The 27591-nt window shown below is 52.8% G+C and overlaps 1 protein-coding gene across 3 annotated transcripts in view; it reads left to right on the forward strand.

Annotated features, from left to right (window-relative positions):
• Positions 1–27591, forward strand: part of GDPD5 (glycerophosphodiester phosphodiesterase domain containing 5) — an 86883-nt gene that overhangs the window by 30198 nt on the left and 29094 nt on the right. For all 3 annotated transcript variants that reach the window (XM_020913604.2, XM_020913605.2, XM_070473234.1), the window contains one exon: positions 15517–15693. In XM_020913604.2, coding sequence (XP_020769263.2) covers positions 15577–15693 — 117 coding nt within the window. In that variant the 5' untranslated portion in view covers positions 15517–15576. The remainder of the gene's footprint in view (positions 1–15516; positions 15694–27591) is intronic.

The raw sequence follows: 27591 nt of genomic DNA on the forward strand, positions 1-27591 counted from the left end.
GGGTGGAGGCCCCAGAGGAGGAGGTGGTCTGAAGCACCTGGTCCCAGGAGCAGGCAGGAGCGGCTGATGACTGGTGGGTGCAGGGGAAACAAGTCTGCTTATTCTGCCTAGGCTAGGCTGGGGGGTGGCTTTGATGCACTGCCAAGGCCCCCCTGGCCCTCTGGCCCAGGCCTCCCAGGGCACACCGGAGAACTCAGGAAATATGTGTTGGTGACTGGATTTGTGTTGTCTAGACGCTTGGGAGTCAGATAAAGTATGAATCCTGGCTCTGCTGCTTGCTTAACTGTGCCCTTAAGCATGAGACCTAAACCCTCTTGAGCCTCTGCTTTGGCATCTGTAGAATGTGCTGTAATGAGAGGTTAAGAGTGGTAAGTGAGAAGACAGACAAGGAATGTTGGCCTCATACAAAGCTCTGGCCAGCCCTCCATAAATGGTGGACAGTGTCTTCACAGAGGGACTCCGCATGCGCCAGGAAACACAGGAGAAGAACGAGGCCCCGTCGCATGGTTCGGTAGTTTGCAGTTTACAAAGCTGTCCTGATCACTGGGTTCTTTCCTAAATCCCATGAGGCCGTCTGGGCTGAGTTGTGGCATCCCCATCCGACAGATGAAGACCCTGAGTTTAGAGATGAGGCCGAACTGCCTTTCAGTGGCCAGGCCACACCCAGCGCCCGGGTCTCCCAACTTTCACTCTCCCGCATGCTCCTCAACCTTCCCCCCTTTAGAACCCAGGTCCTGACTTCTGGAAGCTCTTCATGAAAGATACTGGGAAGATGGAAGGCAGGGAACAGGGAGAGTTGTCAGCTCAGATGTCAGGGGGCTGAGGGTGCATACTGGTGGCTTTAGCCCAGAGTGGGTCACTGTGACCGGTAGGCCCAGAGTGAGGGGACAGGAGGGGGTCATGGGTAGAAGTAAGCTGAGGTGAGTGAGGGTGCAGAGAAGGAGAAAACCAGCTGTGGGGCCCACGGGTCATCCCCTCAGTCTGAGCCAGTGGGCACTACCAGCCTGGTGAGCCAGCAGCGGCTGGGCCCTCCCACCCGGGTCCCTTTGCAGATGGGGCTGGAATGTAAGGGACTTTAAGGAGTACTGGGTCTGTGGGAAATGGCCCTCAAGTCATGCCCTCGGCCCTTGTGGGTGTATGAGTCAGCTCCAGAAATAAGGCCCACATCTAAGCATGGGGACCTTCCATGTGAGGAGCACTTTCTAAAAGGCAGACTTAGAAGGACCAGACTGACTTCGCCACCCAGCTGATCCTCAGCGAGGAGGAGCCACCAGCTTAGGTGGCCTGAGCCCCACAGAAGTGAGCTGGTGGGCAGGGGGTCAACAGACAGGTCTGGTCTAGACTTTGCAGGGCCCAGGACAAAAGTACAAATGGAGGCCATACAGTCTCTGTCATATATCGGGAGGTTACAGAACAAACCAAGAAACTATTAAGTAAGATAGTTTCTTTGTCCTGCTTTGTAAAGTTATGGTTTTATGTGACTGAAAGGAACCAAATTTCAAGGAGGACAGTTATTCTTACACATCCGGGTGTTTTGTTGGTAGGCTGGTGGAAATTTGGATGAGTAATAAGACATATTTCATATGTTATTTATTTCATAAAATATATTTTGTTGTCTTCATGTTAGCAAGATCACTATAATTGTTATAACCAAGATTTTCACATCATTTGAAAATTGTGTATTGATGGTAGTAATCTAAAGGATCAAAAATAAAATGCAGTTATATTTAAAGTATATAGAATTTGAATAATTTTCATCAAAAATGTAAATTAAATGTAAAGAAAGAAAAATTTATGTTTTCAAAAATTATTTTATTCCTTGAAATTATCTAGGAAATTAAAACTGTATGCATCATAATATCTAATTTTAAAATGTAATTATTTAAATATATGTGCTATAATAATTCAAAGTTTTGACAATTTTATAAAAATGGAACTATTCATTTGTAATGAAACTATTCATTTTTGTGTTTAATGTCCATCTAGTTGTAAAGAATTAGTATCACATTTCATGTTACATTAATCCAAGTAATATGAATTGTTAAATACTGTAAGATGTTTCTCAGCTGCCATGTGCATTTATTGTGAATACCACACTAATTCATGAGTACTTTTAGAACCACAAATTGCAACAGGGAGACAGGCCAAAAAAAAAAAAAAAAGAGGATACTCAGCATTACTGGGAAATGGATATTTTGTTATGTAAGAAGTTGCTGCTCTCTGAAAGGACCGGACAAGTTTAATTTGTCTGCCCCCGCCCCCCCCCCCCCAAGCATTCTTGCCACTTAGTCCCCTTCCTCCTCCCAGGAGCATCCTGTTTCCCTTCCCTTCCCACCTTCTATCCTACTCTCAACCCTGTCAGCAACTGTGCATCCTTCAGACCTTCATCTGGACAGAGTCACCTTTTGTTCTTCAAACCCAAGGAATGAAGAGTTTCTCTGGGGCCTGAGCAGTGTTAGGAGAGCAGATTAGGCTTGTGGTCCCATGGATGTTGTGTGACAGAAGCTCCTGTATGTTCTGTAATATATTTGTAAGCATGTGTTTGTGATGTGTGAGGCTCAAGGCAATGACCCTTCTTCCTTGCGCCTAAGGGTGATACAGGGGACGTCTTCTTGCCAATGAGATCTCTGCCCTGTGCTAACGAGAGATAAATGACAGTGCTTACACTACAACTGGAGCTTAAATCTAGGTATTGGCATCCACTATTTCATCTCTCTCATATAAGCTTTTCTTCATTTATTTAAAACCTATATTCACATCCTCCGATCCTTCATTTCATTGTAGAATATCAGGCCATAGCGGTCTTCTAGATGATCCATAGTGATCCTCCAGGTGAGGGAATTGAGCCTCAGAGAGGCACAGCGGTGTACCTAAGATCACACAGCAGAGAAGCTCTCTGACCCGGGTTTCCCAGTGCAGACAATCGGTGTTGCATTTGAGTTTCAGGTAAGATCTAAATAGGGGTCGCTTTGTCCCAGTCAGCTTCCCTTCCTTCATCAGGGTCTGCCTGGGGAGAGTCTTCCTTCATCAGCACCTGCCCTGGGGAGCTCCTGTTGGGGGATGAGGGTTCTGCTAGAAGAGCCACTTCCTGTTTGGGGCCAGGCACTTCCTTCAAGTGACTCACAGGCTCCCGCTGGCCCCGTGCTGGGAAGCCAAGGTGGGGGTGGAGATAGGCCTGGCCTGCCTCCTCCCTTGCCTGCTCCCTGGGCTGGGTGACCCTGAGCCACAGAATGGATGTAGAAGGTGGGTGATGGAAGGGGGATGCTAGACCATCCTCATCCAGCCTGGCAGGCAGGGCTCTGAGAGTGTGGGACAACTCAGGCTTCAGTGGGTATGAGGACAGCCTCCACATGCAGCCTCTCCCACACACATCAGGTTTCCAGGTGCCCGCTGCCCAATGGAGTGGGACCCCCACAGGGGGAACTTGGGATACTTTCTCTGCCTTGCAGGCCAGTGAGGTGTGATGGAAAGAGCAGTAGGTTGGGGGTCATGGACTTGAATTTCTGAACCAACTTTCTGGTGACCTTGTCAATTCCTGGTTGCTCTCCAGGCTTCAATATCCACATCTGTCTGATGGTGGAGGGCTTGCTGGCTGTGACATGTTGTGGCAAATTGTTATTGCAGGATTTGTATTTAAGAGATACGGGTTTGAATCCTGCCTCCGCCACTTTGCTGAGTGTGTTCATCTCTCGGGGCCTCCATTTTAAAATTTGAAATGATAATCATCACTTTAAGCAATTTACATAATTTAATCCTCACATCAACCCTATGGGGTAAGTTTTATTATGATGATTATTGTTTTATACATAAGGAGGTTGAAGTCCAGAGAGGTTAAGTAACTTGCCCAAGGTCACACAGAAAGAGCCAAGATTTTAACTTAAGGAGTCTGACCCCAGCATGTGTGCTGTTAACAACTATGTTCTTGCTACTTAAATTGTGGTCCCTGGACTTGCGGCATCAGCATCACCTAAGAGTTTATTTAAAAAAAAAAAAGAATCTCAGCCCCCAGCCTAGACCTACTGAGTTGGACTGCCTTTCAACAAGATCCCTAGGTGATTTGTTTGAGAAGCCTTGCTCTATTTATATCCCTCTGTCACTTAGGCCTTAGGATCATTGTGAGAGATGAAGAAAATAAGTGTTTTATAAACTGTAAATTGCAGTGCATTCAGGGCTCTTTGAGAAACTTGGGGGCTGGAAGTGGAGGCAGGACTGGGGACACCCCAGGAGTCCATCTCTCAGTAGCTGGATGTCATTTCAAAGCTGTCTATGTGCCCAGGTCTGTCCCCCCGCCTGTCCAAGGCTGAGTCTTGGTAGTGCTTCTAGCTGCTATGTGGCTTGGAGAAGGCTGGAGAAGGTCCTTTTACTTCTTTTAATCTTTCCTTGAGTGCCCTCATGTCAGCATGGTATTGGGCTGGACACCAGCCTGAGTCACCCCTGCCCTGGGTCCCACCCTGGCTCTGGCTCTGACTCTCTGGGTGACATAGGCAGACCTCTGGCCCCGCCAGCCTCAGTGTCCCCTGCTGGGCAGTGTGGCAGCATCCTCTGAAGCCTCCAGTGCTGACCCGGCACCCCTTCTCCTCTCTGCATGTCCTCTCAGTACCAAGTCATCTCCCCTCCCAGTTCCTGGGCAGGAGGGCTGAAGGAGCTGGTGACGGGGAAGCGGGGAAGCGGTACATGAGTCAGAAGTCAGCCGCATAATTGCGGTGCCCCAGATCCCGCCTCCAGCCCACCTCGCCCTCCCTCAGCGGCTGCTTTAGAACAGCTGGTTTGGCGTCTACCTCAAAAGAAGCAGATCTCTGGGCAGCACGAACAGGCCTCTGCCTCCCAGGAGCCAGACACAGCCCCAGGTTTCACCCCAGGGTGGCTGGGCCTTAGATCGTGTTTCTGTGGGTCTTGGTGGGGGCAAGAGTGGTTCAGGGAGCAGGCTGTACTGGGTTAGGGCTGGTTTGTGGGCAGCATGTGTGGAGGTGCTTGTGTGGGATCTCACAGTCTACCACCAGATCACATGGGCTCCCCCACCCACTCGGCGGCTGCCCTAGAACGGGAACTGGATGCAGCCCATCCCTGGTCCCCATACCCAGCACAGGGTGGGCGCAGGGTGGGGGCCCACTAAGGGCCCAGGGGAGGGGAGAGGCAGCCTGGACTTATGTGTGATCTGATTGGGTTTGTCCCCTCAGCTCTTCCACTGAAGTGACATCACCACTTCCATGGACAAGACCCCCCTCCCCCAGGAGCCCAGCTCATAGCCACTGGTACCTTCTTCCAGGTAAAGGAAGGAGGCAGGGAGAAAGGAGTTGGAGGCAAGCTGCAGAGAACAGCCCACTGGGTTCCAGAATGATGTTTGCTCTCTCGGGAGTGGTAAGCTGCAGTTCATGGGAAAAGAGGAAATAAGGATTATTATTCCATTTTACAGGCAAGAAAGAAAAAAATAATAATACTCTGAGTAGAGTTATCTCTTGCTCTCTCCAGTGGACTAGATACTTACCTAAAGCACCTTATAGGTATTAGCTCATTTAATCCTCACAGCAGCCCGTGAAGCTGGTGCTATTATCTCCATTTCACAGATAAGGAGACTGAGGTGTAGAGGCATTAAGGAACCTGCTGAGTTAGTAAGTGGTAGAACTGGGTTCCAAACTCAGCAGGCTGGCTCTGGGCACACATTTCTAACCCTTATGATTTACTGCCTCTCTAGAGCCAGGCATTAAACTGAGTTTCCTTGACTTTCAGTTTAGAGGTCTGATGGATTCCCGTTTCCAGGGGAGATTTGTATTTTTAAGAATGAATCCTGGAGAAAGTTAAGCTTCCGCCAAAGGAATGAATGGTAAATGGTGGAATTAGAGGCCTGAATCATGGAAGAAGCATGAACCATCAGGGTTTCCTGGGCCAGCCAACTCCTAGGGCTTTCCTCCTCAGCATTTGAGCAAGGTCAGAAAGGAAACCTGGCTGTCTGAAAGAGGGCAAGAGGAGCTTAGGCCCTAGGTTCTCAAACTTGCCTAGAAGTAGCCCAGCTTCTGCTCCTCTCGTGATGAGGAGAGAGGCAGGTGGCAGTGAGGAAATCAGTATTCTGTGCTAAGTCTGAGGTCGTCTTGTACTAGACCTGGAACGCATAGCAGAGGGTTCAGAAAAAACTGTGGGAGAAAATACTTGAGACTTTTTTTAGTAACTTAATTTTTTCTGTAAATAGGGAAAAGGCTAATTATTATTCAGAGGCAGAATTGGGAGCAGGCTCAGAAGTGGCTCTGCAGTTGGGTGGTTTAAGAGGCTCCGATATGGTCCTTCCTTCCTTCCTTCGTTTGCACATTTAACCAGTGGAAACGGGAGCTTCCTCGGTGCTGACCTCGTGCAAGAACACGGGTCCACTGCGCAGTGATTCCTCTATCAGGGACGGGGGCCTGGGGGAGCTTATGTCTCTGTCACCTGCGGGGTCACAGATATCATCTGCAGATTCTTCAGGAAAGCTGGGCCAGATGGATGAGAAATCTCCACCTGGGGAGGCTCTTGGCCTGGCGGGCCAGGCAGCCACGGAAACAGATGATTACCGTGCACAGAGGCCTGTGATCATGTCTCAAGAGCTCTGCCTGGTGATGGGAGGACAAAGGAGGAAGCAGTGGGCTTCTGCAGGGGGGATCAGACCAGGCTTTTTCCAGGGTGCATTTGTTAAGATGGATGGGATTTGGGGCGGGAGCAGGAGGGCCCAGCACCGGCAAAGGCTTGGGGGAGTGGGGGAGACTGCGAGGTGCTGTGTTGCTTGGAGCACAGTCATGTGAGGAGGCGCAGGAGCAGGTGAGGCGAGACAGGCAGGTGTGAGGGGAAGGAAGCGAGAGAGATTCCTAAAATGGCAGGACTTGCTTCTCCTCCCATCCCCAGGGCCTGCTTCGGAAGCCTGTTTGTATAATAACTCTGCTATTTTACATAAATAAATAAAATAAATCATTGCTCACCATTCCCTCAGGGAGCAAAAACCGGGCAGAGACAAGTTTGCTCAGGGCCTGTCTTAGCCAGACTCCGCTTCCGCCTGCCCTCCTCCTATTCAGGGCTCCCTCCTTCCAGAGACCCAGGGAGAGGCATCGGAAAAAGCCAGCCTGGTTCCTGTGACTGAATCACTGGGCGCCTGGGAGGGACTGGGCCTTTCACCGGGGAGGGAGGAGAGACTGGGGAAGTCTCTTGCCTTACCAAGCCCCCTGGCTGGTCCCGTGCTCATGCTGCCTGCTCCGAGGGAACCTGTCACTGCTGCTGGGGGAGGGGGTGGCTGGGGGCAGGCTCCCCCTCTTAAGAGGGCCTACCTTCTGTTCTGGTTTAAAGAGGAACCTTTTGGCCCTTTGGGGAGGGAGGGGCCTGTCTAGAGGCATATGCAAGCCTATGCAGGCCAGTCTGCTGGGGAACCACCACCAGCTGCACAGGGGATTTCTGCAGGGGTGGAAGGCCGGAGGGAATAGCTCCAGGTCTTCCCTGGTGCTGACGTTTGATGACTGTCATAGTCTGAAATCCAGGGCTAGTTTTGAGATCCCTGTTGGATTGCACTAGGATTCTGTGATTGTATAAGCCTTGGGGGACGTGATTCTAAGACTCTGGTTAGAGAGTGTGAGGGCTGTTCCTGGTGACTGTTCAGCCCAGCCCTCAGCCCTGATCTGGGGAGGGACCCAAGGAGAGGCCCCTTCTGTGCCAAGAGAACCCAAGGGTCCTGGGCAAGCTCCTGAGCTTGGCCCCCATTCAGCTTCCCTAAGCTTTTCCCCCAAAGAATGAATAGCCATGACAGGGGGCTGCTGGCCCACTAGGCCCCAAGCATGCAGGTCAGTCCCCCAAGGGCCTCATCCAAGGATGCAGCTCAGCAAAGCTGTTCTATCCTCTAGCAGCCTCAACTTCCTCGTCCGTAAAAATGGGGATCTGGCACTTGCCCGTAGAGCTGGGGCCATGCTTCAGTGAGACGGTGTGTGGAGACATTGTACACTGTAAAGCATAGCTGTGCGTGTGGTTATAATCGTAGCTGCTATTGCTCTGCTGAGGTTGTCGTCTTGAAAGGAGGAACCACCTCTGTGCATCTCTCTTGGGTCCCAGCATTGCCGAGGCTTCTGAAACATTTATTGCATGAGCTAGAGAGCCTTGGGTATGGAACAGATAATTCCAGACGCTGTGGCTCGGAGGAAGCCAGCCTTTCTGGGAAGAGAAGCAGGGAGCACTCCCTACAGGAGGGGCAGAAGGACCCACATCTGGGGTGAAGCCAGCCTGCTGGGAATTCCCCCGGAGGAAGAGCCATCAGAAATCTTCTGGGACAAAGTGTTGAGTAAACAGGAGGCCCTGGCACCACGGTGAAAAGAGATTAATAGTGACCCTAATTAGGGCATGGTTGATTCTCTGATGGCTCCTGTTGAGCCCCAGCCTAAGCCCCAGTAACTTTTCCCCCAAAGAATGAGTGGTCATGATGGCAGTGGAGTGGGGAGGAGTATGCTGGCCCACCAGGCCTCCTTCCCAGGCCCTCCTGCCCCCAACCTTCCCCACTGGCAGCTGCCTCAGTGACAGACTTCCTTCCTGCCCTCTGTCTGCCTCTTTGCTGATTTCATTAGAATCTAGGGCTTTCTCTGAGGCCCAGAGAAATAGAGTGACTTGCCCAGGGCCACACAGTGAGATGTGGCAGCCCACATCTCTCAGTTTAAGCCATCTGATGAGGCCTGGGCAATGGGCAAGATTGTGACTTTGAGCATTCCTCAAAAGCTAAGCACAGGAGAGCAGTGGGGAGGAGCCTGGAATCTGCTCGGCACCCCTATCTCCAGCTGCAGCTCTGTGGTCGGGGACTTGCTCTGTGGGTTTGGTGGGTTGTTTGGAGAAACAGCCCAGCCAGTGAGCTGCCTGGGGATGCCCTGCTGCTGCCCACCCTGGGTCCCCAGAGGCCTGGGAGACTACTGTTGACAGCAGACCCCACGGTCACCACCGGATGGAATCGACATGGGGCTTAGCTTCCTGCTGGAGCCCTCAGTCTTGGGAGAGGCTCTGCTCACCCTCCCTGCCACCACGCTTTCCCTGTGCTGTCTGCCTAGCAAGATCCGTCTTGTGCTATAAGTCATCCCTTATTTCTGAGTTCTGTTGACATCCACCCTCTCCAGGAAGCTGCCCTGCAGTGCCACTGGAGGAAGCACAGGAGCTGTGGGTCCAGCAGAGACCCTGACCTGGCAGGGCTGGGTTCCTGGAGGAGAGACTGCTGCACTGAGATGAGTAGATTGATGGAGGGGCCCCAAGCTAAGGTGGCTTCCCAGGTGCAGCTGCATTGGGAACAGGGGATGGGCATGCAGAGAGGAAGGACCACAGGGAGGCTGTGGTCTTGCTCCCTGGCCGTGTTCCCCAAGCACTACAGGCAGGAGTCCCCATGGCCTTGGGCCATTTACCCCTTGGGTTTCACTCTAAGTCAGGTGTGGGGTCATCACTGTGAGTTATCCAGGCCATGACTACCTTTACCTGGGTTCCTGTCGAAGATGGTGGTGGCTCCTGGGCAGACATGGGGCCCAGGATGACCAGGCTTCTCACCTTGTCACAGGCCTGCCTGCAGCTTCCATCCTCATCTTGACTGCTGCAGTCAGGGGTGGGCTCCTGACTTCCAACCATGGTTCCTGGGGTTGGAGGAGGCTCTTCCCTGTCAGACCAGACAAGTACTGGGGAATTTGTCCTTCCATCCTCTAGGAGCAACCCCATCTCTGCTTATCTCCTGAGAATGAAGAGAGAGCAGGTGGTTAAAAGGTTTTAGAAGCTGAGTGTTAAAGAGGCCCTTAGAGATCATCGGATGTGGTTTAGACCCTCCCCTGATACAGACAGGAAAGCTGAGGCCAGAGGCTTGTGGAGGTCACCCAGCCTGCTGGTGACAGCTGTCTCCGCCCACCAGCCCTGGGGCTGGGCTGGGGTTGACACTCAGCAAGGGCAGCCGTAGCCAAGGAGAAGGGGTGATGGTTCCTTCTCCATGTGTATGCCCTGCCTCCTTCCCTGCGGGCCTGGAAGGCTTCTGGAGGGGAAGGCCAGGTCTCTGTCTCTCCCAGCCCTGAGCCCATGGTGGGATGGGGTAGGATGGGGGAGTCCTTTCTCCTCCTCAGGCTTCTTGGCCCACTTTGTGCCCTTGATGCCCTGGTGCCAACCAAAACATTGAACTTGGCCCTTTGAGGTACAATTCTCAGTGACACATGCTATGGCTGCCATAGACATGGAGGACGGTAGAAATGAGGACAGACAGACCCTCTATCTAGGGCTGGTGCCTTGGAAAGACTGGGCTTTAAACTTGGCAGCCCTGGCTGCAAATGCTGTCTTCTCCACGGTTAGCTGTTTGGTCTTGGCTGAATCATGTAATCTCTTAGGACTGGATCTATTGATCTAGCTATCTATCGATCAATCAATATAGATATTTAAATTAAATACATATATGTTTAATTATTGGACTTCCCCTGTGGCTCAGTGGTAAAGAATCCCCCCTGCAATGCAGGAGGCACAGGAGATATAGGTTCAATCCCTGGGTTGGGAAGATCCCCTGGAGAAGGGCAGGGCAACCCACTCCAGTATTCTTGCCTGGTGGGCTACAGGCCACGGGGTTGCTAAGAATCAGATAAGACTGAAGCAACTTGGCACGAATACATATTTAATTATTAGATGATTTTTTTTGGTGAGAGTTTTTTTATTATTATTATTATTTTCACTTATTTCATACCTATTAGAATTTTCCATGCAAGAATACTGGAGTAGATTGCCATTTCCTTCTCCAGGGGATCTTCCCAACCCAGGGATTGAACCCAGGTCTCCCATGTTACAGGCAGACTCTTTACCATCTGAGCCACCAGGGAATCCCTGGTGAGAGTTTTTAAAAATTGATTAGAAAATGCAGAGTTCCTACATACTCTCCTTCCCCTACCCCACAGTTTTCCCTGTATTAATATCTTAGGGGGGTTCATTTGCTATAGCTGATGATACCATATTATTAACTGAAGTCCACAGTCTACATTAGGGTTCACTGTTTGTGTTATATATTCTCTGTGGTTTGACAAATGTGTAATGACATGTGTCCATCATTACAGGATCACACAAAATAGTTTCACTGCTCTACCTGTGCACGCCACTTCCAACCCCTGGCAACCACTAATCCATTTACCACTTCCATGATTTTACCTTTTCCTGAATGTCATATGGTTGAAATCATACAATATGTAGCCTTCTCTCATTGACTTTTGTCGCTGAGCAATATGCTTTTAAGGTCCCTTCATGTATTTTTATGGCTTGATAGCTCATTTCTTTTTGTGCAAAGTGAAAGAGCTCGTTCATATCTGACTCTTTTGGACCCTATGGACTGTAGCCCACTAGGCTCCTCCATCCATGGAATTCTCCAGGCAAGAATACTGGAGTGGGTAGCCATTCCCTTCTCCACGGGATCTTCCCAACCCAGGGATCAAACACAGTTCTCCCACATTTATTTTTACTGCTGGGTAATAGTCCATTATTAGGATGAACCCTATTCCTCCATTCACCTGGGACCCATATTTCTAACCTGTAAAAGAAGACTGTCCAGCTCTATTTTGGACAGTTGTCATCAGAAGATGACGCAGGTACGATGTTCAGCATGGTGCCCTGCAAACCACCCCCGCTACCTTCCATAACTAGCTTCTTTAACTTTAGCATAATGTTTTCAAGATTAATTCACATTGTATTAATAGCATGTATCAGTGTCTTATTCCTTTTTATTGTAACCTTGGGTCCTTTTTGTGCTGTTCTATCTACTGCCCATTCCTCAGATAGGTAAAATAAGTCTCCAAGCACACAGCATGTCAGTAGAAGGAGACCAGGCTGATAGCCAGGCGCTGACACCTGGCTTGAGACTCTTTCCACTGTCAGGAGAGCAAGCAGACCTGGGCCCAGAGGCAGCAGGACCTGGGGGCAGTGAGGGCCTGGCCACCGGCCAGTCGGGGGGAGGGATGAAGAGCCAAGGAGTGGGGAGCCAAGGAGTGGGTGAGGTGCATTCTCAGGGTATAAGGGTGGGCAAGGCCCCTGGAGGTACGCCCACCTCCAACATCCTTCACCCACTCCATAGCAGACACTCACTCCATCTCCCTCCTGACTCCCTTCCCTGTGCAAACAGGATGCTGTGGAAGTTCAGGTTAAGAGGTGAGGCTTTCTCTTGTTCCAGAGCCAGCAGGGCTCCAGGCTGGAGATTTCTTTGGAACTTAGCTGATAGCAACAGCCCTGGGAGGTGGCTTGGAGAACCAACTGGTGCGAAGTGATGCCATTAGTCTGGGCAGGAGGGGGATGGGTGTGGAGAATCTGGTCTCTGGGGACTTGTCCCAACCACTCAGGGTCTGGGCAGCATGTCTTTGTTAGCAGAACTTCCAGGCCCTTTCAGAAGGAAAGGGAGGCCCCCAGGACTGCCCTGTGCTTGCCACTGGGGAGATGGGAGCAACGCAGGTTGTTCCCTGGCGGAGGCAGGCATGTCATCTGTGCTCCCACAGGCAGCCTAGGAGGGAGGAGGGACTCCTGGAGCCCTCTCACTCAACCTGGGTCTCAGGGAAGGCTCCCCAGAGGAGGTAACATCTGAGTGGAGACTTGAAGGGTCAGGAGGCATTAGCCAGATGAAGGGACAGCAAGTTCTGGAGTGGTGAGGCTGGAGGAGCCAGATCCTGGTCATTTGTCTTTTAGGAAAATCTCTGGCTGCAGGTGAGAGCTTAGATTGGCCAGGCCAGGGCCACCACAGGGATTCTCCACCCAGAGGAGAGATGACACCTGGGCAGTGGCCAAAGATCTGGTGAGAAAAAGGCCTTGAGGGATGTTAGAGGCACGTTAGGGGTGGTGAGGTGGTCACTGTGCCAGTGTGGGTCTGGGTGGCCCCCCCGGAGAGAGCAAGGAGCTGCTGGTGATCTTGATGGCCCCAGGAAAATGTGCAAAGGAAAAAGAAGTTTGCCTTTCAGAGGTACCACTGCAGTTATTAATAAATAGAATGAAAATTCATGGCAGGTGGGGGGTGAGAGGGGAACAGTTCCAAGAGCCCCGGTCAGTCAAGTCCTGGGCTGAGACCTTGGTGCAGGCAGTTCTACTTCCCTCTTTGCCAGACTTAAAATGGAAATTCCATTCCTGGGTGGGTTGTAATGCTCAGTCGTTGGGGGTGGGGGAGCAGAGGACACAAGGGAATCGGTCCCGGGGCCAGGGGGGTCCTGGGAAAGGAATGTGAGGGCAGGGCTCCTGCGTGCAGAATGCCCACCTGCTCTACCTCTGTCATTGCAGCCTCGTGGCCCCTGCCACCAGCTCTCCCTCACCCCCCAGGCATCTGACCTTTTTTTGGAAGTCAAGACAAAAGCTGAAACCAAGGCTCAGGGAAGAGCCCTGAGTGGCTCTGGCTACAGGGCCAGTCATTGGCCAAGGCAGGGTGAATCCAGGCCTCTTTCTACATATACCAGCTGCCTCCCCCATTCCTAGGGAAGTGTGATGGCCAACCTGACAGTAGCGGTCCTCATCTGGGGGTGCACAGGGTAAGATGTGGTTCCCTGGCTGTGGATTCTGCTCTTTCATCCCCTCTGGAAGGCTGTGGATGTGGGGGTCTGTATATGAGTACACACTCCTTTTTTTAAAAAATTATTTATTTGGTTGCACTGCGTGGCTTGTGGGATCTTATTTCCTCCATCAGGGATTGAACCCAGGCCCTTGGCAGTGAAAGCATCAAGTCCTAACCAGTGGACCATCAGGGAATTCTCACCCTGACACACTCCTTCTAGAGAGGAATAAAGAAAAAATGAGAGGGTCTCCTACCTGCTGACCCAACCCCATGGGGGAGCTAAGCTGACTGCAGCAGCATCCCCATCCAATACTGTCGCCCCGAGCCCTAGACTCGGCTCAGCTTAGAGAGCCCCCAGCATCTGTTCTGTGTCCACATGCCTCCCCAGGGAGACATAGGCACAGGCTGCACCAGACAATTCCCAGCACTTAGGCAGCTGCAGGTCAGTCAATATTCCCAGCAAGCTCCTAATCCGTCCCTGCACTCACAGTGGAGGCTGTAATCCCTGTGCTGAGGCTAGCACTTGGGGAGTGGGGGTGGTGGGGTATTGGGCAGAGGCCCTGAGTAAGGCGCAGATGTGGAAGTCGTTGGTGGGCCTGAAGCCCAGTGCCCCTGTGCTGTAGCCCCTGGGGAGTCAGAGAGGGAGCTCATCCTACAGGCCTCCGCTCAGCACCGTCTCTGGGAAGCGTGCCCTGACCCTCCTGTCCCTGTTGAGAGCCCACGGCACCCTTTCTTCTCTCCACCACATGCTGCACTTATGATCCCCGGTCATGAGCCACTGTGCTCTGTGGTGGCAGGGTCAGCAGGCTTTCCCTGTAAAGGGCCGGGCAGGGCAGAAAGTACTTCAGGCTTTGTGGGCCCTGTGGTCTCTGTCATAACTCTGCAGTTATACTCAAAGCAGCCACAGATAATACGTAAATGAAGGAGGGGTGCGGTCTCCAATAAAACGTTTTATTTATGGACTCTCAAATTTGACTCTTGTATAACTTTCGCAGAACAAAATATATTTTTGATTTGGTTTTTTTCCTCCCAACTATTAAAAAATGTGAAAACCACTCTTAACTTGTGGGCTATGTAAAAATGTGTGGCTGGTTGGATTTGGTCATGAGTTGGAGAAGGAAATGGCAGCCCATTCCAGTATTCTTGCCTGGAGAATTCCATGGACAGAGAAGGTTGGTGGGCTATACAGTCCATGGGGTCACAAAGAGTTGGACATGACTGAGTTACTCACACTTTCACTTATCGTTCTCCAGCCCTCGGGAGTTAAAGCCAGACTGCCAGACTCTGCTGTGTGACCTTTGGCAAATGGCTAGACCTTTCTGAGCTTGCCAATTCTCACTGTAAAATGGGGATGATAATGACCGGACTTTGAGAATGTAAAATCGTACAGCAGCTTTGAAAAACAGCTGTCGGCAGTTCTTCAAAAAGTTAAACATAGAGTTATCATATGACCTAGCCACCCCATCCCAAAGTGTGTACTCAAGAGAAATAAAAATATACATTTACACAAAAACATGTTCATAGCAGAGTTTTCATGACAACCAAAAAGTGGTAACAACCCAAATGTCTATCAACTGATGAATGGATAAAGCGGTCTATCTATACTACTAAATAGTTCCCAATCATAAGAAAGGTCGTACTGATTCATGCTATAATGTGGATGAACCTTGAAAACATTAAGTGAAAAAAGCAAAACATACAATATCATATGATGCACTTTATGTGAAATGTCCAGAATGGGCAAATCCATAGAGACAGAAAGTAGATTAGGTTGCCAGAGCGTGGGAGTAGGAGAGTGACAGCTAATGGGTTAGGGGATTTTCTTTGGTTGACTAGGTCATGGGTGGGTGGCAGGGGACTGCCAGGGATGGGCCTCTGACTCCAAGTGAGACAAGGGCGCACCGGGGCTCTGAGCGGGGGCTGACCCTCCTTGACCTAGGCTCAGTGACACTTGCTGTGTGGGGACTGAGGCCCCAGCCCTGCCCAGCCTCACAGACCTCTGCTTCCTCCCACAGGACCAGCTGGGGGCCTCCATGGGCGCCTGAAGGCAGGGCGCCAGGGCCGCGGGCACGAGCATGGTGAGACACCAGCCCCTGCAGTACTATGAGCCGCAGCTCTGCCTCTCCTGCCTCACGGGCATCTATGGCTGCCGCTGGAAGCGCTACCAGCGTTCTCATGATGACACCACTCCGGTGAGCCGTGCTGGGGGCGGGGCCAAAGGACCAGGACCGGGGAGGGGGCGGGGCCCGGGGGTCTGGGGGCGGGGACTCAGCTCGGTCTCTGCTGTGTGACCTTGTGGTTTCAGTTTCTCCCGTAAAGTGGGCCTGTGGAAATTCTCAACTCTACCTGACTAGATGGGCAAGCAAGTAGGCCATCCTGTCATGGGTGTAGCCCTCCTGAGGGTGTGGGGGCCGGCTTGCTCGTGGAGCCCTGGGCGGGGTGGGCTGCTCCAAGAGAGAGGTGTTTCCCCCTCGGTGAACAGAAGTTCTCAGCTTCCTGGCGGATCCCGGCGGGCAGGCAGGTGGCCAAAGGAGAGGGTGGGGAGCTGGGCCAGGCCATCAGGAGCCTGGGAGCTGGCAGGGCCATGGCCTGGCACCAGGGCCCAGTCACCTGAGCCACACACGCCTGCCAGGGCTGGCAGCAGGTGCTCTGCCGGATACAGAAAGCCTCCTCAGTGTCCGGCTCCCCAAGCCAGATCTCACACTGCACCTCCGTCCCTGGGGCGCCATCAGCCCCAGTGGATCTAGTTTCGTCTCTGAAGGAACCCAATTCCTTCACGAGGGAACAGAGAGAGAGATAAATGGTGTTTATCTAAGAGCTTTGCTGCCTGAAAAACAACGTTCTCCTCTCTCCTGCTTGTCTGAACAAAGAGGCCAGCCTCCAAAATCAGCCAGTCCCAAAACAGGCTGGAGTGACCAGGGGCGGAGGTCAGAGGCCAGGCATCGCTGGGCTACCTGCATGTGGAAGTTGGAGAAGCTTGTCCGCCTGTCTGCCTTCCTTCCCTGCCTGTGATAGTAGGGACGAGGGGACAGAGTGCTAGACTGAGACGGGAACCTGGGCTCATCACCCTCAAATGGTGAGAAGCAGGTACCACCTGGTGGGCACCTGGCCTGATTCACTGCCATGACCCCACTCAAGCACACAGGAGACGGTACACCCAACTGAGGCAAGGGAGAGGAGGGCCCTGCCCAGGGCAGCCTGGCTGTCTTCTCTGCTTTGCTCCAAGCTCTGTTCTTCCTGAGACGGTGGACAGAAAACAGCAGGGCCTCCACGTGTCAGGAAGGCAGAAGCTCGCAGTTTGCTGGCGCCCAGGTGTGTCTGTCTGTGTGCCGGGTGCTAAGCTGAGCTTGGACACACAGCCACCCCTGTTGCTCCCAAGCCTGTGAGCTAGATGTCATCGCTACCACGTCCCACCTGGGGCAACAGCCAGGGACCTTGTGACCAGGCCAAGTTCGCAGAGCTGGAGAGGGGCAGAGCTCAGATCTGGTCCGCATGGCATGGGTCGAGCACTCTTGGTGGGGCTGGGGTGGGGTAGGAAGACAGCTGAGGCTGAGGAAGGGAGGAGAAGGATGGCTGGCCTCCTAAGAAGGAAGCACTTGGCCATCAGACACCAGAGGAAGCCGCTCTCATGGGGCACCTCACACGTCTTGGTGGGCCCAGGGCCAGCCAGTCACAGGCTATGGAGTCAGGAAGTGATGGGTCTTGGCTGGGGCCAGCACAGGGCCCAGACTGGGGGAAGTGGTGGGTGAAGCCAGTTTTGAGCTGACTGGGGGCCCAAGTGGTGTAGGCATCATAGATGCCAAGGCCTGGGTGCCAGGTATGGGGCAATGGCAGGAGGCTGCAGGCCAGGAGCCAGCTTGGCAGCGAGAGGGGAGAGGGTTTGCAGCAGCTGCAGGTAGCAGGGCCTCTGCAAAAAGGGCTGGGCTCACCTCAGGCAACCCGAGCCTCCCCGCCCACCCCACCCCTCCCCAGTCAGCTCCTGCTTCCCCACCCACTTCCTGGGTTCCCACCTCAGCCCACTCTTTTCTCTCTTCTCCCCAGGACTGTGATGGGCTCCTGGCCTGACTCAGTGAACGACCAGTGTCTCAGAGTCAGGGCTGGTGCAGAGAAACTGTAACCTAAGTTTTGCTGAACAGCTGGAGGCCCAGAGTGAGCCCTGGACTTGCAGGCTGGGTGGTAAAGGAGAACCCCTGGGGTCTAGGGGGTGGAGGAGAGGCCTCTGCCAGGAGAAGGAGGTCCAGCTTTGGGCCTCATCCTCACCTTCCCCTCTTCCTTTGGGCACCCCTTACCACCCCCCCACCCCTGTTTCCTCCTCAGGACCTCTTGGGGGAGCCTCTTGTGTCTCCAAGTCAGGGAAACCTAGGGTCAGCTACCTCTTGGGCCTCATCTGTGAGATGAGGTGACAGACAGGTGGTGGTGAGTCACGGAAGCCTTCGTCCTCAGGCTGGGGATGAAGTGTGAGAGTAACAGTTAATGTTTGTCGAGCACATATTGTGGGCAGGGAGCGGATGACTTCTTACAGGCATGGCCCCGTTGATTGTGGGGCATGACAAACACCTGGTGGGGCATGTTTAATTGTTGTGCCCTGATTATGGATGGAGAAATCAAGGCTTGAAGCCCTGTCCCACCTGGAGTCCATGATAGATTTGCAGTGAATCTTAAGAAGTTGGAGGCTGCCGGGAAGACAGGCATGTTTTGAGTCTGGGTGTGTTTAAAGGAAAGCTTGCAAGGATGTTATAGCCAAATGCTCCGGGAAACAAACTCACTCAGAAGGACAACATGTATAATGGAGTGCAGTTTATTATACCAGCGGGTCCGAGGCAGAGTTTCCTCTTTAGCCAGGGACCCCAACCTTATATACCTTAAGTGTACTGCTAGCCCACATCCCCAAATTCCTTAAACCTAGCCTGGAAAGTGTTAAAGGAAGATACAATCAGGTTACAGCCATGATTCATAGTCAGAAGGGTCAGCTGGTTATACAGTGTAGCCTACACCAATGGGGGCCATAAAGATTACAAAGGTGATTGACCACACGGGAGATTATTACGTTCTTTTTGGCGCTGAGAAATCTTGGTATGGAATCTGGTATTGATCAGTCCGGGAGGCCAGTTGGGCCATAGGTATGTTATCCCCATGGCTCCCAGGCACATGGTCCACAGCTCACTGAAAGTGCAAGACGGAGTTGCCTTCTTTTTCAAGATGGGGTCAGCTCGGCCTGTTCCTTTCCTCCCTCAAGGAGAAGAAGGGGAATGGGGAGGACTTGGGAGGTTGCCTGATAGAGAGAAAGAGCACAGGACCAGGAGCATTTGGGACAAGTTGAAGAGTGGCTTGAATGCCAGACTAGGCATCTTCAGTGCTTCCCTGGTTAAGAGCTGACCCTGCAGTACTGGAATAGATCCTGGAGGTGGAGGAGGGGGCTGGAAGCCTGGGAAGGCATCCCCTTTTCTCCATCCAGGCTGTTCCCCTTCCTTCCTGCCCCTCTTCCACATTCCCACCTCCTCCAACCCTCCCCCCATCACACACATTTGACAAATAAGGAAACAGGAAACTGAGGACCAGAGAGGTGAAATGGCATCTTCTCCCTCCTGCCAACACTGAGGGAGTGGAGGAGCCTGACAGCAGGAGGCCAGCTCACTCGATAGCTAGGAAGGGAAAGCAGAAGCTTTTTATAACTGGGGTAATTAATTGGTTGTTGTCTGTGACTCATTACTCTAATATTGCCAATTAAGGGCAGGATAGGACAGAAGACGGTTCTCAGGCCATCCCCACAGGGCCCCCTAAAGACTCTGCATCCGCGGGAGGCAGCACAGTGTCAAGACCAGATTCACTATCGGAAGAGGGATATAGGTCAGAGGCCTGGAGGAACTTCCAGTCTGAGACATTGAAGGAGACAGACAGTGACAGTCAACACTCTTGCACTTCTACATTTGCCTTTTCAAGGGTGTTTCAAGCTTTTTTGACGTCCTCCATTGTATGGATGGGGCTCCAGGAAGAGGAAGTGATTTATTCAAGCCAAGGAGTTGCTTGCTGCCCCAGTCCTGTGCCTTCTCCCCTGTTCACTCCAGTCTTGTCTGGGATGCACTGGTCAATCAACGAACCTGTCCTGACACCTGCCCTGAGTATATCAAACCTGGTGCCTCCCCAAAGGTGGGGAGCAGACCAGAACTGTCGTCCAGAACACCCAGGGTGATCATTGCCAAGGCCAGGGACATCCTGGGTAGGAAAGCTTGTCTGAGCTGGTGTCAGAGAGAGTCAGCTGTCATGTCATGCCAGCATGGGGAAAGCAGGACAGCTGCGTGTTACAGGAGTGTCTTATGCTTGGGATCTGAAAGCAATTTGGCCTAGTGCAGCTCCCGATGTAAGGAGGGGAGGTGCATGGCCAAGGGGACCTGAGCCTGCACTCCATCCTGGGAGGTGGAGGCCCAGTCAGACTCAGACTGTGCAAGGACCACTCTGGTTCCATCATGGAGAAAGTGCTGAGGGACCTTGAGTGGAGGAGGGGAGGGCAGGGAGCCAGAGAGAAGGCTGAGGCCTCAACTAGGGGGAGGGGTCCACAAAGAAGCAGCTAAGGGAGGGATTCTAGAGACACCTAGACAGTGTCGTCAGCTGACTGGCTGCAAAAGAGAGTGTTGATGATGCCTCCCATCATTCCATGACTTCTACCTGGCTGGATGAGGCCGTTCCTGGGGTCAGAAGTCCATGCTATGCCCAGGGGTGCATGAGAGGGCCGTGGTCTCAGTAGAGTCCAGGAGTAGTATAGTGGGGGAAGAACAAAGACAAAATAAATCCCCTTCCCCAGGCCTGCCACTGCCTACCTCTTCCGATGGGAGCCCCTCCCACCATGGCGGGAAGACACCCGCCGTGGGGGAATCCATCGGCCCCCTTTCACCCGCACACCCAGGGTGGCCTACCTCACCCCCTCCACCACTGCCCTCTGCTCTACTGTCCCCCTTGCCTGAAATGCCTTCTCTCTGGTCTCTGTCCCTCAAATCTCATCGCAAATGTCTCTTCCCCTAAGGAGTCTCCACTTCAAACAAAGGAGGCAGGCCTCGTTCCCTTCTTCTCCCCTTCCCCTGGACTCCCGCAGCAGCACCCGGGGCCCTGGGCGGCCCAGGTGGGTGATGACTGTTTCTCAAAGGAGGGCCTTGGGCACAGAGGGAGAGGATGACTGAGCAGGTGAGTTGAAGAGCAAGTGAGGAAACCAGTTAGGGTGGGCAAGCTAGATTCACGATGAGTCCCAAGTGAACACCCCAAGGAGGTGCTCATTGGGAGGTCTGGAGAGTGCAGGTACACACTGCATTCCAGTGCCCCTGGCTGTGTCTGGCAGGGAGCAGTGGTAACCCAGCTGAGGGGCCTCCCAGGCCACCCTTGGGGCTGGGATCAAGCTCTGCCAGTAGGTAGGAGGAGGGGGTGAGTTTCCCAGCTGCCTGACTTCCTGTCCTATTACACCCTGTGGGCCTCTGACAGGCATACAGGGCGAGAAAGAATGGCTCTCACTCAGGAATCAAGGTGGGCTCCCTGGAGGAAGCAGCCTTGGGAATGGGCTCCGGGGTGTGATTAGAGTCAGCCAGATGCACCTGGCTAAGGAGGCTGCAGCCTGAACTCTACCCTACGTTCTCCAGCGACATAGTGAGTGACCTTAGGCAAGTTAGTGAGCTTAGACCCCTTCTGGGCCTCAGCTTGCTTGTGAATTAGGTGGAGGTACAAACCCATGCCCCACGGGTCCAGTTAGATAGATAACAGATACCTGAACAGGACAGACCACTGTTCCAATGGGGAAAATGTGTCCTCCCTACAAACTTTTAAAGGGATGGCTGTTCCCTTCTCCAGTGCTTTGGGGGAAAGGGACTCAACAGGTCAGAAAGGAGCCCTCTGAGCTTCAGCTCTCCCAGTTCTAAACTGGAGATAAGACCCATTTAATCCTGTGAACCTTCCAGGGTTGCCATGAGGATAAGAAAATGGGCGATGATATTATTGCATCCATGTGAGAGAGAGAGAGAGAGAGAGAGAGAGAGGAGAGGCTGGCGGAGGCTGTTGCAGTGCAGGGAGCTGAGGATTTATCACTGTAATTAAAGCCAGGCTGTCTCTGGCCTTCGGGAACCACCCCACCCCCACCTCACACACCGCCCCTCCTCACTAAACCACACTGAAGGGGTGCCTGGCATAGTCATGCTGCACTCCAGGGGAGACAATTAAGCTCTTGTTCATGACCTCTGTGACCACCTTGAGTGCCTAGGGAGCATGGATGGTGTGCGAGGTGATGGGCATCCACAAGAGGCTGTGGCCACGCACCACCCTGTGGCCTCGGCAGCGCCCTCTGCCGGGCGTATGGATAATCCCTCCGAAGGGCCCCCAGCTCTTGTTCTGTCTCCGCACCGGATGCAACCCTGGGATTGTCGGGAGGGAGCGGGTGCTCTAGGCTGAGCCGGGTTTCATTCTCCTGCCTAATGAGCCACTCCTAAGTGCTCCCTGGCAGAAGTGAGGGCAGAGGCCTAATTGCCCAGCTCTCTGTAGCCAGAAAGATAAATCCAGCCTCTTACACTGTCAGGAGCTGGCTGGGGGTGGGGATTTTAATCCCTTTCCCTTCCTCGCCCTAATGCTGCCATCCAGCTCAACCCGCCCCAGGCTGCCCCCTCCCCCAAATCTCCTGGGTCAGAGCCAGAGTAATCCTGCCAGGGCTGCCCAGCTCTCTCTTCTGGGAGCTCCCCCACACCCTTCCCAGCTGACATTCACCCATCTCCCCATTAGGAACTCGATGAGGATGAAATGGGCTGATGATGGGAGGAGCTGGTGTGCCCCAGGTGTAGCCTGCAGGTGGACACACTCGGCGGGGAGGTACCCCTCAGTCGCTGTCCAGCCTCTGCATAGGGCTGTGTAGTGCTAAGGGCACAGCTGGACTCTCTGGAAGCGGAGGCGGGACCACAGGAGTGGCACCCGGAGCAGAGCTCAGCCACGCGGAAGGAGCCGTGCCAGGCGGAACAAGCACACGGGGAACACAGACTAGAAAACCTAGAAACAGCCCACACACATCTGAGAGTGTGCTGTGTGGTAGACGATCGTGGAAATTATTGCAGATATGACGAACCGAACAGGGACAGCTGATATCCATTTGGTGACAGTAAAATTAGATCCCTGCCTCTTACCTCAAATCAAAAGAAATTCCAGATGGATTAAAATGTGTTTTTTCTTTTTTTAAGCTCTTTTTTTTTTCTCTATTTAGGAAGAGCATATTTGTTGAGAAAATTCAAACAACTCAGGAAGATAGAAAGTAAAAGAAATTCTCATCTTCATGCTTTAGAGGAAAGGCTTTCAAACCTCTCTCCATACACGTATACACACATATGGAGCTATAGATGGATAGATGAACTACAGATTTAAGTGTCAACAATGAGAAATTATCAGTGTAAAATATGAGCTAAATATATAATCACGAGCCACCTTCCCTAAACACGATACCAAAGGCAAAAGCCTATAAAGGAAAAGAGGGATAGATTTGACTGCATAAAAATTTAATTTTTTTATATGAAAAGCATGAAAACCAAAATTAAAGTCAACTGATAAAATAAGAAAAAATAGATAATACTCTTACATAGAGGAAACTTTCTGAAATTTCATTTTGATTTTTAGTGATTTTTTTCAATATTTATTTATTTGGCTGCACTAATATTTATTTATTTATTTAGTTGCAGCACATGGTATCTTTAATTGCAGCATGTGACCTCTTAGCTGTGGCATCTGGGATCCAGTGCCCCAACCTGGGATCTAACCTGGGCACCCTGCAATAGGAACTCTGAGTCTTAGCCACAGGACCACCAGGGAAGTCCTGACAAAGCTTTTATAAACCTGCCAGAAGCCAGTTATCCCAAACAAAAGCCACCAGGTTCTGTGCCTTTGCATGTTCCACACCCTCCCTTACTTTGTCATTCCAAAAAGCCCGTTCCTTTCAGCTTTGCTATAAGCATCTCTTCCTCCAGGAAGTCCTCCAGACCATCCCTGCCTCGATAACTGGCAGTGTGCTCTGTAGCAGCCCATGCTTGCCCCATTCACCATCCTGGTTTCTAGTACTCGAGTTGCCTGCTGGTTGGTCAGTCTTCTGTGCAGGTTGCTCAGCATGGAGTCCAGGCTTTATCTCCCAGTGTCCAGGGCTGAGTATGTGTGTAGAATGACTGGAAGAGAGTGGTGGCTTGGATGTGGAGGGAGATGCTGGAATTTAGTTTGGTGTAAGGTGTAAGGTAGGAGTCTAATAGAAAAGGATGTCCAGATGTCCCAATATCATCTGTTGAATTCTCCAACCTTTCTGTGTACTGGTTTACTTGGCATTCATCCTGTGTCCATCCTTCCAGGCCATTCCCTGTCTTTGGGTCTCGGTTTCTCCTGTTCTTAATTGGACCCTTAGTGGATGCTGCTACTGCTAAGTCGCTTCAGTCGTGTCCAACTCTGTGTGACCCCATAGATGGCAGCCCACCAGGCTCCCCCATCCCTGGGATTCTCCAGGCAAGAACACTGGAGTGGGTTGCCATTTCCTTCTCCAATGCATGAAAGTGAAAAGTGAAAGTGAAGACGTTCAGCCGTGTAGGATTCTTAGGGACCCCATGGACTGCAGCCTACCAGGCTCCTCCGTCCATGGGATTTTCCAGGCAAGAGTACTGGAGTGGGGTGCCATTGCCTTCTCCATTAAGTGGATGAGGCAGGATGATCTCTGAAATCTTTTCTCATGCTGAAATTCCAAGGCTCCTCCTCTGGCACTGCCTGCGACTTTCCTCCTTGGTCAGAGAAGGATAATTACAGGTCCTGCTTCTTGTTTCTTTGGGATAGTTGAGGCAGCTGGAGGCACCCAGACCTGGGTGTGAATTCTGGCTCACGTTTGCCTCTTGTGACCTTGGGCAGCCCACTTCCCTTCCCCGAGCCCTGGTTTCCTCTGGCTGTTCCTGCTGCTTTGCAGAGCTGTAGAGAGGATGAGATGAGATGGAGCAGGTAGAGAGCTGCTAGGAGTGCCCCACCCCCAGCTTTATGAAGTGCTCTTGCAAGGCTCTGTCTTCCGGGGTGGCCACATGGTGCTGTGAGCCCAGATGGGGCAGCTGCTGTGTCAGGTCAGGTCAGGGTCTTCTTCATCTGTGCCAGCTCCTAGGACTGCAATCTGCAGAGCTGAGCCTGACCTCTGCGTCCCCCTGACCATGGCACCTGCCCTGGGCTAGGAAGGGGCGATCTGCTTGGCTCTCCTCAGCAGCTGGGGAAATTTGATGTAGAGCAGGGGGCGGGGAAGACTTGATCACTGTCTTCACATAATTAAAGGGCTGTCAGACACGAAATGATAATTATAGGAACGATCGTGGATTTGGCGACTTACAGCTTACATCTGTAGTCACATTCAGGCCTGGCAGCCCTCCCATGAGGTAGAGGTGATGTCATCTTCAGGAATAGAGGAGGAAGCTGGGGATTGAGTGAGGTTCTGAGTGATTGGCCCACGGCCACACAGCTAGCAGTAGGAGGGCGGGGAATGAAAACCCAGCTCTTGATTATATTGCCCCGTGCCCTGGTCATTTGACCCCAGTGTTCCTGCCCTTTGGCTGGACTTGTTCTGGGTGGTATCAGAGAACCGGCAGCAGGGCAGCAGCTGAGAAGCAGACTTCAGGAGGGCTGGAGGCAAGAAAAGCAACTCCTGACACCCTGCCATCACCAGGCACTTCTGTCCAACACTGCCATCCCCATTTTACAGAACAGGAGGTCTTCTCCAAGGTCACCATTTAGTAGGCAGCCTGTCTGGGACGCTCACCCAGTGTTACAGGACTCTGCCCTGCCCCTGTCCGGCCGCTGTCTCCGAAGGAAGAACTCTCAGCCCAGAGGGCCACGCAGCATGCAGACAGGAACTCAAACTCCATCCCTGGAGCTGTGAGAGCCAAAGCAGGGGCGCGCCTGTCCTGGGGGCCACAGACCAGTCTCTGTCCTGAGGGACACACAGGGAATAGGAGTCCTGCCAGACAGCTCTGCCTCCGAGTGTGAGTCTGAAGTCCATGGTGGTACCAAGGGCAGGGAGGCAGCTCCCACTCAGGTGTCATCCTGATGCAGATTTCAGGCTCCAGGTTCTATTTGGAGGTACCCCAGACCCTAGGGGACCCCAGGGGTGCACCCACAGCAGTGTCTGTGTGTGTTCTGGCCCAGGGCACAGTCTGGGCTGGGCAGCACACGGCAGCAGCATGGCCTGTGCTCACACGTCCTCCATGGGCTGGGGTCTGTGGCTGCAGCGCTGTGTGACCCTGTGAGCCCAGCTGCTAATAAGCTGTTTCTGCATGCACGGTCTCCTCTGAATGCAGAAGGCTGCAGGCGGGACAGAGATAAGAGGGATGAGGAGAAGACGTGACAACCAGCAGGAAAAATTGGTGCACTGCTTCCAGGTGTGGGACGGAGGGAGGGTGGGGCCAAGAGTGGAGGAGACAGGACGGGGCCAGGGCCCCTGGGATTCTCCCCCACAGCCACCCCTGTACATGGCGGGGGAGCTGCCTGCCCGTCCACAGCCAGAGCTCACCCATCCCCTTCCCTGGTTGCTCTCAGTCACTTCCCTGTGCCTCTGTAGCCCATCAGGAATCACCTGACCTTTGTCCTGCTCTCAGGCAGCTGCTAGACTCGGAAGGGAAGGGGCTGGGGTGTCACAATGGGAGCTCCTTCCCTTGGTTCCCAGGGGCCCCCAGGCTTCGCCTAAGGATAAACCCAGAGTTGGATGACGTCCTTGTTCTCTGGTGGCTCTGAGGCCTCCCTGCATCCCCACCATGTCCACACCTTCTGCTCCTCACACCATGTCTGAGCACCACTGTGCTCCAAGGGCTGTGGGCCAGGGTGCACAGATACCTCAGCCATCCCTGCCCGGAAGGAGTCCGCAGCCCAGTGAACTAGCTGCCCCTTATTATGCACCTACTGCATACTGCTCGATGTACATCACTTCATTTAACATCAACCCTCCAGAGTACGGATGTTATTCCCTTTTTACAGGGGAGGAAGCCAAGGCTCAGTGGTAACTTGCCCAAATGGCAGAGGCAGATCTGTCTCCCTCTTGAGCCTGGCTTCTTTCCAGGTCAAGTTGGTGGGTACCAAGAGTCTGTGCAGAAGCAGTGAAGAAAGGGAGGTCCTGGGACTTGCCCAGTGGTCCAGTGGTTAAGATTGTACACTGCTAATACAGGGGTCATGGGTTTGATCCCTGGTCAGGGAACTAAGATCCCACGTGCCATGCAGCGGGACCAAAAAGAAAAAGGGAAAAGAAAGGGAGGTCTTGGGGGCTACAGGGATGGGAGGATTTCCTGAAGGAGAAGAAGGCTTGGCCTAGGAGATGGGCCCCAGCAAGAGAGGAGAAGGGAATCTCAGGGAGCTGAGCTGGGTTTGGGATCGTCACACTTGTGTCCCAGAGGGCAAAGGTGGGTTTTGGGGAGAGCTATGTGGGGCTGGTTCCCAAGGGAGCTGCAGAGGGTTGCTTCCTACCTCCACTCCCCCTCTACTTGGTCACCTTGTATATGTTGCTCAACCTCTGACTCACCACCACTTACCCACTTTGAGCCTCTGTGCAAATAAGCAAAGGGTGCTCCTTCTGCAGGGCTTTTGACCATTACCTGTGGAAAATTTTGTCATGACAAACATGCACGTCAATGATGTGACCATGATGTGAGTGGCGCCTCTTAGTGCTAGGGGTCTACAACTTGCTCAGCCCGTATGTGTGGCTGCCCTTCTCCGAGACTTGGGATCTTTGTTTGCTCTGAGATGGGGATAAATACCCGGGCATTGTGCAGACAGTGGGAGGGGATGGAGGGCCAGTGGCTGCACCCTCCCTGGAGCAGAGCCAGGCTGGCTTGTCAGGAGGCAGGGCTGGCTCAGGCCCCTCCCCTATAACCTGCCCAGACAAGGACCAGTCCTGCGGCTGGAGCCTCTCTGTCAGTGGAACTTCTCCCTAGGCTACTTCCTCCCCCAGCTCCTGGCCTTCCCTCCCCTTTCTTCCAGCCCCTGCCTTTCAGTTTTTTCCTCTGATTGTTCTGAGTGACCTGCTGTGGGCAGAGCCACTTCACCCCCATCTGCAGGCTCCCTGTGGCCATAGGACCTCTAGCTTTCAG

The sequence above is a fragment of the Odocoileus virginianus genome, chromosome 10 (assembly GCF_023699985.2).
Source record: "Odocoileus virginianus isolate 20LAN1187 ecotype Illinois chromosome 10, Ovbor_1.2, whole genome shotgun sequence".
In the NCBI taxonomy this organism is placed as follows: domain Eukaryota; kingdom Metazoa; phylum Chordata; class Mammalia; order Artiodactyla; family Cervidae; genus Odocoileus; species Odocoileus virginianus.